Source organism: Capricornis sumatraensis, chromosome 5 (genome assembly GCF_032405125.1).
Source record: "Capricornis sumatraensis isolate serow.1 chromosome 5, serow.2, whole genome shotgun sequence".
NCBI lineage: Eukaryota > Metazoa > Chordata > Mammalia > Artiodactyla > Bovidae > Capricornis > Capricornis sumatraensis.
This window is the reverse complement of record NC_091073.1, coordinates 9,707,357-9,722,281: the sequence shown is the minus strand read 5'-3', so window position 1 is coordinate 9,722,281 and position 14,925 is coordinate 9,707,357. Positions and strand designations below refer to the sequence as shown.

The 14,925-nt window shown below is 49.9% G+C and overlaps 1 protein-coding gene across 1 annotated transcript in view; it reads right to left on the bottom strand.

Moving 5' to 3' along the window:
• Nucleotides 1-8,267: 8,267 nt before the first annotated feature.
• The window catches only part of COBL (cordon-bleu WH2 repeat protein), a 346,405-nt gene continuing 339,747 nt past the window's right edge, over nt 8,268-14,925 (bottom strand). Inside the window, exon 19 of the mRNA XM_068973146.1 lies at nt 8,268-9,415. Coding sequence (XP_068829247.1) covers nt 9,398-9,415 — 18 coding nt within the window. The 3' untranslated portion in view covers nt 8,268-9,397. The remainder of the gene's footprint in view (nt 9,416-14,925) is intronic.

Here is a 14,925-nt window from a genome sequence, read left to right as displayed (position 1 = left end):
TCCGTCTCCCCACAAGGTAGAGCCCCTCTCGGGAGGAACCATGGCCCTGACATTACTGGTCTCCAGCCTATAGCCCAGTGTTCAGCATATAATGGCTTTTGGTGGTTGTTCAGCTTGAGGAGGAGGAAGGCACAGCCTGTTCATGCTCATTCATGTCTGATCCTGCTCAAGACATGGTCTCTTCCCTCCTCAGTCTCTAAACATCCTGGAAGTTCTAAAGCTGGTGTATCTGTCTCATGGCCATGCAATTACTAATTGGAAATTGTTGGTGCCTAGCTCATGCTGCTGGCACCTTCCAGCTTATCCCACTTGGGTCCCTGGACATTTCACTTTCTCAGTGAATCACTATACTTTGTAAGAAATCTGAAAATCATCAGTATTGTCCAGTGTCTTAAGCAGTTCTTTTTTACATGGAGTTGGCTCACTTCAAGCTCTTAAGAGATGGGAATAAAGTAGCTTGCGGAAACAATGATTAACACAGGAGACTCTATCTTTTTATCTTCACAAGCTTATTAATTGCAAGATAAACTTGGAGCAGCTCTGGACTTCTTGGCCACCTGCATTATTTAGGAAGGGAAATGAATGAATGGTTATTTAACTTTTGGTAAATGAGAGAAATGAAGACACATTTCCTCTTCAATAATAACGTAAGAGGAAAAAGGAGGTGGCAAACTTCCAGTTGGTACAGAGAAAGATTAAACCCTGTTTCACTTGGAAGAACTACAGATTCCAACTGAATTCAGATATTCATTGGTGTTGTTAATTCAAAGCCACATCTTCTTTAAAATACCACTGTTTTCATGATGTACTGAGGTTTTGTTTTCTTTGCCTTTCCCTCATTAGGAATTGGGATGGATATTCTGTTTGCCCTTCCCGAACTTTTTTTTCCCCACCTTATTCTCCACTCCTGGAGGCTGAGTAGGCATGGATTGCATCAACAAGTTCCCTTGCCTGTGAGTCCTGGTTGGATCTGGACTGTGGGATGCACTCGATAGACAGGAGTACAGAAGAGAGAGTCCAGGCATGGTTTGGCAGGAGCTATGTTTCTCTCTCCAAGGTCACATCTCCTGTCCATCACCTTCAGTGACATCTAGAACTCTTGCCAGCTTGTGGCAGCTGCTCCTTCCCCTGTCCTCAGAAACTGAGGAATGGGAAGGATTCACCCTGTTGCTGGCCCTGGGCTTATTACTTTCCTTAAACCCTGCCCTTACTTTGTTAATAATCTTTGCATTAAAATTTCCATAAATCATTCATTTGAGTGAGACTTCTTATTTCCTGGGACACTGGCTGACAAAAGCAACAGAGATCTTTTTGCATGAGAAGCATCATTCCAGAACACCAGCTGTCCGTGAATCCCTTACTCCAAGTCCCTCCCTGCACAGAGACTGCAGATCACAGAGAAAGGGCGACTTGCTTGATGCCACACAGCAATGCATGACACAGCCAGAGACTGGAATGCACAGCGCTTGTCTGTTCAGATCAACACTCCCTCCAGACCTTGGCAAGGATCAGACAGGAATGCTGCAAGAAAAAAAAAAAATTATAGACCAACATCCCTGATGAACACAGATGAAAAAACCCTCAACAAGATACTAACAAAATTAATATATACCATGATCAGTTGGGTCTTATCCTGTGGATGCAAGGACTGTTCAAAATCTGCTGATCAGTCAATGTGATGCATCACAAAGCAAGAATAAAAATATTATGATTATGTTAATAGATGCAGAAAATACTTTTGACAAAATTCAGCATTCATTTTTGATTAAGAAAACTCTCAACAACGTGAATATCGAGGGAACATACATCGTAATAAAGGTCATATATGACAAACCCATAGCCAGCCAACATCATACTCAACAATGAAAAGCTGAAAGCATTTCCTCTAAGATCAGGAACAAGACAAGGATGCCCACTCTCACCAGTTTTATACAACACAGTTTTGAAAGTCCTAGCAGAATAATCAGAGAAGAAAAAGAAATGAAAGGGCTCCAAATTGGCAAAGAAGTAAAATTCACTGTTTGCAGATGACATGGGACTATACATAGAAAATCCTAAAGCCTCCATCAAAAAACTGAGAACTAATACATGAGCTTCCGTATTAGTAAGGAAAATCATCACTACTGTAATAGTTAGCTTTTGCTGAGGTCTTCCTGTGTGTTAAGCTCCGAGCTTAGCGTACACATGTATCCCCATTAGTTCTCAAGACTACTTTTGCTGATGCTGTACATGAGGAAACTCAGGGATGAAACTGCTTGTCCCCATCGTGTGGCCTGAGGTAGTGTGATAGAGCTTTCACATCTGAGTCTTTCTGATTCCAGAGTCACATCCTAACCACTCTGTCACATGCCTCTTACCAGAACCTGTTCTGTGGGCTGGATCTGAAAGCAGGGCAATGTCTAAAAGCCCAGGCCAGATGCCAAAGCTGCTTAATCCCGAGAGAGCAGCTGTAAGGGCAGCAAGCTCACTCTGTAGGCAGGTGTGCACTTCCCACCACTAATGCTATTCGGCACCGACGCCCCAACAGTGTTCTGCCGGGATAAATCATTCTATACAGGTTGCCCTTCTCTGGCAGGAGCCCACTGTGGGCTGACAGCTGAGCTGCTATGGGGAAGTTGCTGGGAGATGCTCAGAGGGTGGCCTCCAGGGTTGGGAGCCAGACTGGAGTCCAGAGTCCTAACTGGGAAACTATAGGATCTTGGGAACTAGGGACTAGGGAAGTCAGGAGCACTGGGATATGACTCAGCCAACAACTGTGTCCCGCCCTGGGCAGCCTCAGGGTCATAGACAGCAACTGTCCGTGCCTGATTTTGAAATGATCAGATGAGTACTTGCCTAAGAATGAAAATCTGATAAAAGCGAGGAAGTGGAGAAGACAAAATAAATCCTCCCAGCTCAGGACCGTCTGCCGTGTTGGCCCCAGGAGCCCGTGGTCTGGGAAGTCTGTGTCCTTGGATAGATGCCCCAGATGGAATCCACCTGGAAGTCCACTGCTGCGCCCCCTTGGGGCCACAACTGGTCCTGTTGCCGATGGGCCCCTGGGGACCCCGAGAGCAGCAGGGGAGTGCCCTGGTCCCCAGGACACACCCTCGGCTCTTGCTCAGACCCTCACCTGCCGTGTCATCTTGCAAACGACTTTTCTTCAATGCTCCAGTTTCCTCCTCTGGACGAGGGGGCGTGTAATAAATTTGTCCCATGGGTCTGAAGATTTCTCTGTGCCCAGTCTCACTGCAGCTGGGCACTTGCTGAGCACTTGGGCTCCTTTCTCACCCTGCACCAGGGCCCTCCCTCTTCTCATCTTCACTAGGCAGAGTCTCCCATGGGAGAGCATTCTGGCGACAGATGACTCAGAGCCACAGTCTCCAGGGCTGTGGAGACAGCATTCCCGCACGTCGGAAACTCCATCTGAGTAGACTGGTGGAACCCAGGAACTCCCAGAGGTCACCTTCTAGAGACAGGGTCCCCTCCCTGCCTTCTCTGAGCTTTTCTGGGTCTCACTGTCTGTGGGCGCCCTCATGGGCTAATCCCTGATGACAGGAAGCGTTTTGATGAAGTCATGCCATTGCTCACCAGGGAACTAACTGCATCTTCCATTCTGAGTCCCACTTACCGCTCACAGGTTTCCAAAGAAGCGAAGAGGGTGACATCACCCTCCTCTCCTGTCCCTTCTCAGCCAGTCTCTGATTCCCCCGATGCTACCAGCTTGTCTGTCTTCCGCCCTCAGGCCTGGGCTGGACCACCCACCCTCTCTGCCCGCAGACCTGCCCCTGAGAGTAATTTCTCCCTCCCACACTGGCCACCCCTTCTTTCCAGCTGCTCTGAGCTGCCTTCTTGGAAAGCTCCCGTCCTCCACTTGGCTGGGCATTTGCCCATCAGACTGACTAAGCAGGTCCTTCTGGAATTTTCTCCCTGGGGTGATCTGTCTCACTGCCTAAAGGCTGAGCAGGGCAGAGGGAGGGCACGGGCAGGAGACTAGGTCCAGAAATGCAGGGTCCACCCAGATTCGGTCACAAGATCGAGCCCATGCTCCTGGGCTCCCCGTCCATCCTGGGGTTCCCCTGGAGCCTGGGCACGAGTCAGACCACCCAGCCTGCCCTGAATCCCCTGTAAGAATGGGCTTCTTAGTAAGTAGGAAGCTGTTCCAAAAACACCCAGAAACAGAAATGCCACTTCTCTGCCCCAGGGCTTGCCCCGGGAACAAGGAAATAACTGGGTCCAGGAAGATGGGGAAAGCTAGACTCTCAGCACTGATGCAGTCAGGCGACTCCGGGGCCCCCCGAGGCTGTGGCCAGAGCCGAGGGCGGGAAGGCTTGCCTGGAGCCCTTCTGTCGGCCCCTCTCAGAGCTTCTCGGCCTCCTGGAGCCCTGGGGCTTCCATCGTGGCCCCTCAGGTCCTTCCTCTGAGTTCCTTGCAACAGAAGGCAGAGAGAAGATGGGAAAACCCCAGACTGAACACAGGCCACCTAGGCTCCAGTCTCACTGCCCCTGAGGCTCTTTCTCTCACTGAGCACTCACTGAGCACCTGTCTGCAGCTGACAGTGAGGGAGACACATTCATGGTCTAAGCTGGGACCTTTGCAGAGAAAGACGAGACACGATTAGTAACTTGCTGGGCTCACAGGGGTAAACTGGGCCCAGGAAGCTCATTCAGACCTGCCTCCTGTGCTCAGGCCAATGCGCTGTGGGCAGAAAGGCGGCTGCGAGGCTGCACGAGGAGTGATGTGTGGGGAGAAGCAGTGTTAATGGTGGAAGGGAGCTTGCAGGGCTGGCAAGGAGGCCTGGCCGAGGGGCACACATGGGGAGTGGCGCTGTGAGGGTTGGGGGCTGGCCTTCCCAGTTGGTGGGGTTGGAGGTGGAGGTGCAGTGCATTCCGGCAGGGAAAGAGAGGCGGGCTATGCACCCTATGAGTGCATCAGGGCCCTGGAGGAGGTTCCACGTGGAGGAGAGCCGAGGTTGAGACCTTGAAGGTGGGGGCAGGGGCATGCAGAGGGGTGCTTACAGGCTTAGGAGTAAGCACAGAGGGCACAGACACGCTGCTTTAAGAATGAGGATAATGTGATGCAGCCTCTATCATCAGGCTTAATCTTCCTGGACTCAGTTTCCTCTTCTGGAAAACGGTCCCTCACCCCCAGTGAGAACCACCAAGCACAACTGGGAAAGTATACAAGAAGGCAAAAGCACAGCGCAGACATCTGTCCCATTCTCCATGCCAGAGCCCGAACCCAGCGTGGGTACCGAGTGTAAGCTCATGCAACAAGGGATAAGTTAGCATCAGGCGAGCAGGATGAACTGGGGGCACCCTCGGGGCCCCTTTACCGTCCTTGGGGTGTGCTTCGGCCATCCTCATGGAGTACTGAATGTAAGGTGATGCAACAAGGGATAAGTTAGTATCAGGTGAGCAGGATGAACTGGGGGCACCATCGGGGCCCCTTTACCGTCTTTGGGGTGTGCTTCGGCCATCCTCATGGGGTACTGAATGTAAGCTCATGCAATTCAGTTCAGTTCAGTTCAGTTCAGTCACTCAGTTGTGTCCGACTCTTTGTGACCCCATGAATCGCAGCACGCCAGGCCTCCCTGTCCATCACCAACTCCCAGAGTTCACTCAGACTCACATCCATCGAGTCAGTGATGCCATCCAGCCATCTCATCCTCGGTCGTCCCCTTCTCCTCCTGCCTCCAATCCCTCCCAGCATCAGAGTCTTTTCCAATGAGTCAACTCTTCGCATGAGGTGGCCAAACTACTGGAATTTCAGCTTCAGCATCATTCCTTCCAAAGAAATCCCAGGGTTGATTGCCTTCAGAATGGACTGATTGGATCTCCTTGCAGTCCAAGGGACTCTCAAGAGTCTTCTCCAACACCACACTTCAAAAGCATCAATTCTTCGGCGCTCAGCCTTCTTCACAGTCCAACTCTCACATCCATACATGACCACAGGGAAGACCATAGCCTTGACTAGACGGTCCTTAGTCGGCAAAGTAATGTCTCTGCTTTTGAATATACTATCTAGGTTGGTCATAACTTTTCTTCCAAGGAGTAAGCGTCTTTTAATTTCATGGCTGCAGTCACCATCTGCAGTGATTTTGGAGCCCAAAAAACAAAGTCTGACACTGTTTCCACTGTTTCCCCATCTATTTCCCATGAAGTGATGGGACCGGATGCCATGATCTTCGTTTTCTGAATGTTGAGCTTTAAGCCAACTTTTTCACTCTCCTCTTTCACTTTCATCAAGAGGTTCTTTAGTTCCTCTTCACTTTCTGCCATAAGAGTGGTGTCATCTGCATATCTGAGGTTATTGATATTTCTCCCGGCAATCTTGGTTCCACCTTGTGTTTCTTCCAGTCCAGCGTTTCTCATGATGTACTCTGCATAGAAGTTAAATAAGCAGGGTGACAATATACAGCCTTGACGTACTCCTTTTCCTATTTGGAACCAGTCTGTTGTTCCATGTCCAGTTCTAACTGTTGCTTCCTGACCTGCATACAGATTTCTCAAGAGGCAGGTTAGGTGGTCTGGTATTCCCATCTCTTTCAGAATTTTCCACAGTTTATTGTGATACACACAGTCAAAGGCTTTGGCATAGTCAATAAAGCAGAAATAGATGTTTTCCTGGAACTCTCTTGCTTTTTCCATGATCCAGCGGATGTTGGCAATTTGATTTCTGGTTCCTCTGCCTTTTCTAAAACCAGCTTGAACATCAGGGAGTTCACGGTTCATGTATTGCTGAAGCCTGGCTTGGAGAATTTTGAGCATTACTTTACTAGCATGTGAGATGAGTGCAATTGTGTGGTAGTCTGAGCATTCTTTTGCATTGCCTTTGGGGTTGGAATGAAAACTGACTTTTTCCAGTCCTGTGGCCACTGCTGAGTTGTCCAAATTTGCTGGCATATTGAGTGCAGGACTTTCACAGCATCATCTTTCAGGATTTGAAACAGCTCAACTGGAATTCCATCACCTCTACTAGCTTTGTTCGTAGTGATGCTTTCTAAGGCCCACTTGACTTCACATTCCAGATGTCTGGCTATAGGTGAGTGATCACACCATTGTGATTATCTGGGTCGTGATGATCTTTTTTGTACAGTTCTTCCGTGTATTCTTTCCACCTCTTCTTAATATCTTCTGCTTCTGTGAGGTCCATACCATTTCTGTCCTTTATCGAGCCCATCTTTGCATGAAATGTTCCCTTGGTGTCTCTATTTTTCTTGAAGACATCTCTAGACTTTCCCATTCTGTTGTTTTCCCCTGTTTCTTTGCATTGATCGCTGAGGAAGGCTTTCTTATCTCTTCTTGCTATTCTTTGGAACTCTGCATTCAGATGCTTGTATCTTTCCTTTTCTCCTTTGCTTTTCGCAAAGCTCATGCAACAAAGGATACGTTAGTGTCAGGTGAGCAGGATGAACTGGGGGCGCCCTCGGGGCCCCTTTACCGTCCTTGGGGTGTCCTTCGGCCATCCTCATGTCTGCTACTCCCCCAGTCTACCAGGGAGCAAGGCTTCCCTGAGAAGTGGAGCACAGAGTAATTTGTGAAGACCAGGGGCCGGAAGCTGGGGGAGCTGCAAGACATTCCCCCCTTCCCCACCCCCACCCCATCACGCCCCACTGCTTCCAGTCCTCCAACACTGCGGCGAACCTGCTTTAGGGCCTCTGCACCTGCCCTTTCTCCTGCCAGCGAGGCGTCCGCCCATGCTTCACTCTCTTCCTCCAGGTTTTTACTCAGATGTCACTGCAGCAAGAGGCCTTTCTTCATCACTACGTATGCTTCATCCCTGTCCATGTTTTTCTCCTAATCACTTAACAGCATGTAAGTGAACTCGGTATATTGTTCACGTATTTCGTTTATGGTCTGCCTCCTCCACTCTGATACAAACGCCATGAAGGCAGGGACTCTTGTCCATTTTGCATCTGCTGTAACCCAGAGTCTAGAAGAGGGCTGACTCATTGAATAAATGAATCTCTCCTTTCTGGAGGATGGCACCAACTCAATGGACACGAGTTTGAGCAAGCTCTGGGCGATGGTGAAGGACAGGAAAGACTGGCGTGCTGCAGTCTGTAGGGTTGCAAAGAGTCGGACACAACTGAGCGAATGAAGAACAGCAACAACTCCTTTCTACTCTGGGGTAGGGTACCCAAGGGAGTCATGAAATCCACACAAGGGCTACAATTTCACTTCCTTTTATTTGTGGCACTGGAAGACCAACAGTGGAGACAGTGTGATGTAAGAGTGACTGCCTGAGGCCCTCGCTGCCCAGGGAAGGTGAGGGGCCTTCATCAGACAACACACAGCAGTTCCTTCCTACCAGATGCCTGATCTGAAATCACTGTGAAACATACAAACGATCTCGCCGTATTTGTGGCTTCATTAAGACAGAAATTTTATTTCAGGAATTCCTCTTGATTTCTATTAACCTCTTAAAGAGCTTTCTCTACAGCCATAGTCGACCATCTGTGATAAATATCGGAGACTGGTGCCCTGTGCTGTGATTCTAGGCAAGCCACTCTTCTGCTGCGCAAACCATGGAGACCACACCCACAGTGTGAACTCCCAGCACAATCGTGATCTGATGGGAGTGACCTTCAGATGTCCAGTCTCCTACTTCCTGCCCTGGGGAGAATTTCTGAGGCTCCCAGGGCAGCCTCTGGGCTCCGTGCTCAGCCCTCCATGGGAGAGGCATGCACATCACAGCCTGTGGGGGGGACAGCACACCACGTGGGCATGCCGTCCACTGCAAAGTCCTTCTGAACGCGTCACCGCCACCTTGGGAGAACTCAGACCTGCCTGATTGTTACTCCGGGTGACTGTGGTCGACTTTTAATAGCTTACTTGGTCAGATCACGGTCTGCAGCCCTCCATGAGGTTTTTACCCCAAATGTTGGAGGAATAGAATATAATACTTTCATTATTCAGTGAAGTCACATTTGAAAAAGCCTCTCAACTCTTTCTTCTTGCATCAAGTAGCAGATGACATTCAGGTTATTTCATTTACATACTTTCCCTAGGATTCAGAAAGATTTTCAACAACTAAATGGTTTTAACCATCTACATGCGGTAAAAGTCTCAAAGATTCAATATCGGCCTAAGACATGATTCTTTCCACTCTGTCCATCAATGTAATTAAGCGTGATGGCCCAGTGTTCACAGTCCCATTAACCTGCCAACAAGAATAGTTTATTGGCAACTTTAAATATTCAGAGGCAAATACATTTCCTTGGCACAAGCCATGTGGCAGAGCAGCACCCCCATCCGTTTTAACCACAACGCAGGAGCGGAAGTCAGAGGCGAGTTTTGGCCTGGAGACAGGGGAGCTGCCCAATCCTGAAGCCCCCTGGGCGTGGCGCTCATCAGTGGCGGCTGCGGGCGTCCCTTGGGGGGTCTTTCTGCCACAAGTGCATCTTGTCACTGACTCACACGAGCAAGGGCACCTGCGGTGAAGAAAGACCCACTGTTACTCAGGGATGTAGCGGAGCGCAGGGGCAAGCACCCGGGCGCTGAGGAGCTGTGCACCAATCCCTCCTGGCAATAGTCCTCTCCTGTAAGAGGCCCCAGTATTTATACTGTGCCCGTCCTACTTACAACCCCAGGGAGAAAGCTCTCAGAAACACAGACGTGCCTGAGTGACTTCAGTGACTGGCTCCTGCCTTCAGGAAAGAACGACAGGAACAACCGTAGGGTCAGATCTGCAGGCCCCTGTGCCTCTCCTAGGATCATCCGCTGCCCCGGCCCCGCCCTCCTGGAGCTCCCGCCCAGCAGTCTTTCCCTTTTCTGGGCTGGTCTCTCTGCCTGGGGCATGTCTCTTGCAGATGCCTCCTTTTTTTGCTGGAAAATGAGGACTCCTTCTTTAAGAATGTTCAGACCACCTGGAAGGAAAAAGCACTGTCACTCCAAGTCCTGGGGAGCCGATCCAGTCACCCCCTGCCCCGGGCTGTGGGTGACGTGGCCCACCATGGTTCCCCAGGTGCCCTGTCTCTCAGTTGGAGCGGGGGCTCCAGGCAGGCATCACCGCATCAACCCCCACCTCATCACAGGAGGCAGGGCGGGCCGGGCCCCAGCAAGTGCAGGGGATCCCAGTGAGTGACTGCAAACCCACCCGTTCACCCTGCTGCTCTGGGTCCGGTCTGCTCCTGGGATGCCCAGCTGCAGAAAATGTGATGGCAGGATCTTGAAGGACCCATTTCCATGCCTCTGAAGGCTAAGGCGAACAGCATTTTTAAGGAAAGTGGCAGGTTCACCTGAAACGGTGTGAAAGGAGATCTGGATTTCTCACCGTGGTTCTGCTGGATTCAGTACATTCTAAAAGGATCAGTGCTGGCCCCACTTTTCACTGAGTTATCAAAGCGAACATATAAGGACCCAAATAGATCTCTTATGATGGTAACAACCACCACCACCTAGAATGCTTCCTGTGCGCTTCCTGTGTTTTAGGCACCATTTCCAGCCCTGCACAAATCTCATCTCAATAAGGCTTCAGCTCAACCAAATCACAACGCACTATTGCTTTCACTATGGGTTCTGTGTCCGATATGAAGACGAGAGAACTGGGGTGCAGAGAGCGTGTCTCCATCCAGACCAAATACTGAAAGAAAGAAAGTGAAGTCTCTCAGTCATGTCCGACTCTTTGTGACCCGTGGACTGTAGCCCACCAAGCTCCTCCGTCCATGGGATTCTCCAGGCAAGAATACTGGAGTGGATTGCCATTTCCTTCTCCAGGGGATCTTCCTGACCCAGGGATCAAATGCAGGTCTCCCATGTTGCAGGCAGACGCTGTAACCTCCGCACCACCAGGAAGCCCCAATACTAGTAAGCAGCAATCCCTGGCACCCCACTCCAGTACTCTTGCCTGGAAAATCCCATGGACGGAGGAGCCTGGTAGGCTGCAGTCCATGGGGTCGTTAAGAGTCAGACACGACTGAGTGACTTCACTTTTACTTTTCACTTTCACACATTGGAAAAGGAAGTGGCAACCCACTCCACTGTTCTTGCCTGGAGAATCCCAGGGACGGGGGAGCCTGGTGGGCTGCCGTCTACGGGGGTCACACAGTCGGACATGACTGAAGCGACTTAGCAGCAGCAGCAGCAGTCCCCAGAAGGCTCATCTGAGCAGAGAAGCGGCCGCTGGCTGGTTGCCTGCACGGCTGCACGGATGTTTCTGGCCCCTGCCTCCCAGATCCACCAGCAGCCCCTCCGCTGCAGGCACCCCCACACCATCTGAGAGACGAGATGCCATGAGACCTGGCTTTGCAGGCATGGAGGGAGGAGACAGGCCCGCTGATTTGGATGGAACCCGGGGAACACACACTGTTGGTGTCGAGTAGTCTGACACCCAGGCCAGCTTGGGATGGAGACAGAACTAGGGGCCAGTGGCATCTGGACGGAGCAGGGTCTGCCAGGGAGAGGTCACAGGACTGACTCCAGGGACGAGTGCAGCCTTGGGGAAAGGAACAGGCACTGGAAAAAAGACTCAGAGCGTGGTTCAGAGGGGCGGGGGGGAACGTGCAGGGTGCTTGCTCAGGGGGAGTGCAGACAAGGATGCGCATGGTGACTGCAAACAGCGCCACGAGGTCCAGGGTACCCAGGGCAGGAACGCTAAGAAACTTATTTTTAAAGAGTATGTTAGTTTTGTTTCTCATAGGTTTTTCTTCAAGCTCTAGACAACTTTAGAGGTGAGACACTTCTAACTTCAAAACAAAGGTTTTAATTGTCAGTCTGAAACAGCACAATGAGTTTGCCAGAACATCCAAGCAACAGAGAAAAGAGTATGTGTGTTGGTGTGAAGAAAAACAGATTGAGCCTGTTATTGGAAAATGCAGCCAGCATCCTGTTAATAGTATGCTTATCCCGTTTACTGACCTTTGGAAACCTGTAGAATAAAGGGCGCTATTCTTGAATCCAAGGGTGCCAACAGCGTTGTGACCTTGACAGGGGCAGTGTCAGGGGGTGGAGGAGGGGAGTGGATGTTGGGGAGTGTCGGGGGTGGAGGAGGGGACTGGATGTCGGGCAAGTGCAGTTGTATGAACAGTCAGGACACCTAGAAGCTACAGCGAAGGGGGGCGAGAGGAAAGAGCTAGGCAGAGGTGGCGTTGGGTCCTTGGGAGGGATTTTTTAAACACATATTTACTATTATTGTTTTAACAAATTAATTGCTATAAAATGCAAGCATTTCAAGTGTAAACTTGAATATGTTTTGATATATATGTGTATAAACATCACCAGAGTTAAGATGATGGACTGGGGTTATTTTATTTTTTTTAATTCACTTTTATATTTTTTAATTCTTTTTTTTAAGTTGAAGTATAGTTAATTTATAATATATTAGTTTCAGATGTATAAAATAGTGATTCAGTATTTTCATAGATTATACTCCATTTAAAGTTATCGTGAAATATCAGCTGTATTCTCTCTGTGCTGCATAACAGGTCCTTACAGTTTATTTTATACACAGTAGTTTAGCTCTTAATCTCCTCCCTGTGTCTTGCCCCTCTGCCTTCCTTCTCCCCACTGGCAACCACTAGTTTTCTCTCTGTGAGTTTGTTTCTGTTTTGTTATGTGCATTTGTTTTAGTTTTTAGATTTCACATACAAGTGATAACACAGAGTATTTCTTTCTCTGCTGACTTATTTCACTACAGGGCTTCCCTGATAGCTCAGTTGGTAAAGAATCTGCCTGCAATGCAGGTGACCCTGGTCTGATTCCTGGGTCGGGACGATCCAGTGGAGAAGGGATAGGCTACCCACTCCAGCATTCTTGGTCTCCCCTTGTGGCTCAGCTGGTAAAGAATCTGCCTGCAATGTGGGAGACCTGGGTGCTATCCCTGGGTTGGGAAGATTTGCCGGAGAAAGGAAAGGCTGCTCAGTCCATACTTCACCAGGCATAATACACTCTAAGTCGATCCATGCTGTTGCAAATGGCAGCTTCTCTCTTTCTTTCACTCTCTCGGCTCAGCAGTATTCTATTGCACACATACCACCTTTCTCTTTGTCCATCATCTGTTGATGGACGCTTAGGTTGCTCCCATATTTTGGCTACTGAAACGAACGCTACTATGACATTGCTGTTGTTGTTCAGTTGCTAAGTTGCGTCTGACTCTTTGACCCCAAGCACTGCAGCACTCCAGGCTTCCCTGTCCTTCTCTCTCTGCCAGAGTTTGCTCAGATGCATGTCCACTGAGTCAGTGATGCTATCTAACCATTTTGTCCTCTGCTGCCCTCCTCTCCCCCTGCCTTCAATCTCTCCCAGCATCAGCGTCTTTTCCAATGAGTTGGCTCTTCACGTCAGGTGGCCACAGTATTGAAGTTTCAGCACTAGGGTGCACAAATCTTTTCAAATTAGCGTTTTCATTTCCTTCAGGTCTATGTCCAGGGGTAGAACCGCTGGAGCATACGGTAGTCCCACTCTTAGCTTTTATAGGGCTCTCCGTAACATCTTCTATAGGGGCTGCATCAGTTTACGTCCCCACCGACAGTGTGCAAGTCCTCAGCTCCCTTTCAGTCCCTCCTCTCCCCAGTCCCAATACAACCACTAATATCCTATCTCTACATAGTAGTTTACGTTTCCTAGAATTGTACATACACAGAACCATCTATCATGCACTTTCTTTCTTTCTGGCTTCCTTCACTCAGCATAGCTGTTTTGTGATTTATCTCTGGGTTGCTGCTTGCACATTCTTTTTGCTACTGGGAAGTGATACACTGTAGGCAGACACTGGTTTTGCATCTGCGGTGGGCACGTCTCAGGGAGGGAGTGCCCTCTCCTTCTCTGGTAAGTGGGGTGATGGTGTCTGTATTACAGGACACCTCCCCACCCCCATGAGGCTTGTGCAGCTCCTCACAGCACAGTCAGCAACCCCACTGCCACGTCACTGAGCATCTGAACACTAAGCACTAAGAGGCATCCCAGGCACCGTGGCCGCCTACAGCCTGGCCCCACTGGGAGACGCACCTTTCAGAAGGCAGTTCCAAGCTGCGAAGATGAATCTCCCTCGACACCAAAGGGCAGGTGGGAGCATGGCCCGGTGAGGGGAGTTACGGGGCAGGGGAGTAAAGCAAGGGGGGCAGCACATCCCTGCCCTCCTGGCAGTGACCCTGCTTTAGACCAGCCTGGCAAGCCGAGTGTTGCCAGTGCAGGGGCCCTGGGCTGGGAGCATTTGAATCTTTGGCTGGTTGAAGACCTGGAAGGAGCTCTCATCACCACTAATAGCAACCTGATGGCCGAATCCAGATTTTCACAGTTCTCAGGAAACTAAAAAAAAATATTTGGGAAGGAAAAGTCCTAAACTTTGGTGTCAAAGAGGAAATTGCAGGTCAGCACTAAAAAGCTTTGGCTTGGACAATTCAGTGAGAGAGATCTTGGCAACAGAATTGGCCACAAGGTAGCAATATGATGCTGATGGCCATTAGGATCAACCCAAGCGTAAGCCACCTTGCTAAGGAAGGGAGTAGCCTGCTGCTCAGTGTCTGCTCACACGATCAGGGGATAGGAGTGATCAAATTCAGGAGGAGAGACTACCCTCCCTCACCTCCCTGGCAAGGGGAAAAGGGCATGCTGCAGAGAGAAAAGCTCTAGAAGGTTCCCTGGTATCCCTAAGGTTTCACACTTCCTAGAAGATTCCTTCTTAGTTTGGTTGGACAAGAAGAAAAACAATGAAGGACAAAGCTTGCAGTTTGAGGCCGAGCCAGAAAGCTGTAAAAATACCCAAGCATCGTTTTGCTTCCATGCCTGCCAAGGAAAATGATGTCTATATGGGAAAAGGTAAAACGAACAGTGGTGACGGAGCTGACGCTCGGAGTGAGGGCGGGGGAGAAGTTGTTAGGGAGCAGCAGGGTTCTCTGCTCCGACCGCCGTCTTCCCGCCTGGACAGGCCAGCTCCTGGGCACTCGTGGGTGCCCGAGGGAGTCAGTCAAGCAGCTATGCAGAAGGGGAGCAGGACCCCTGGCAG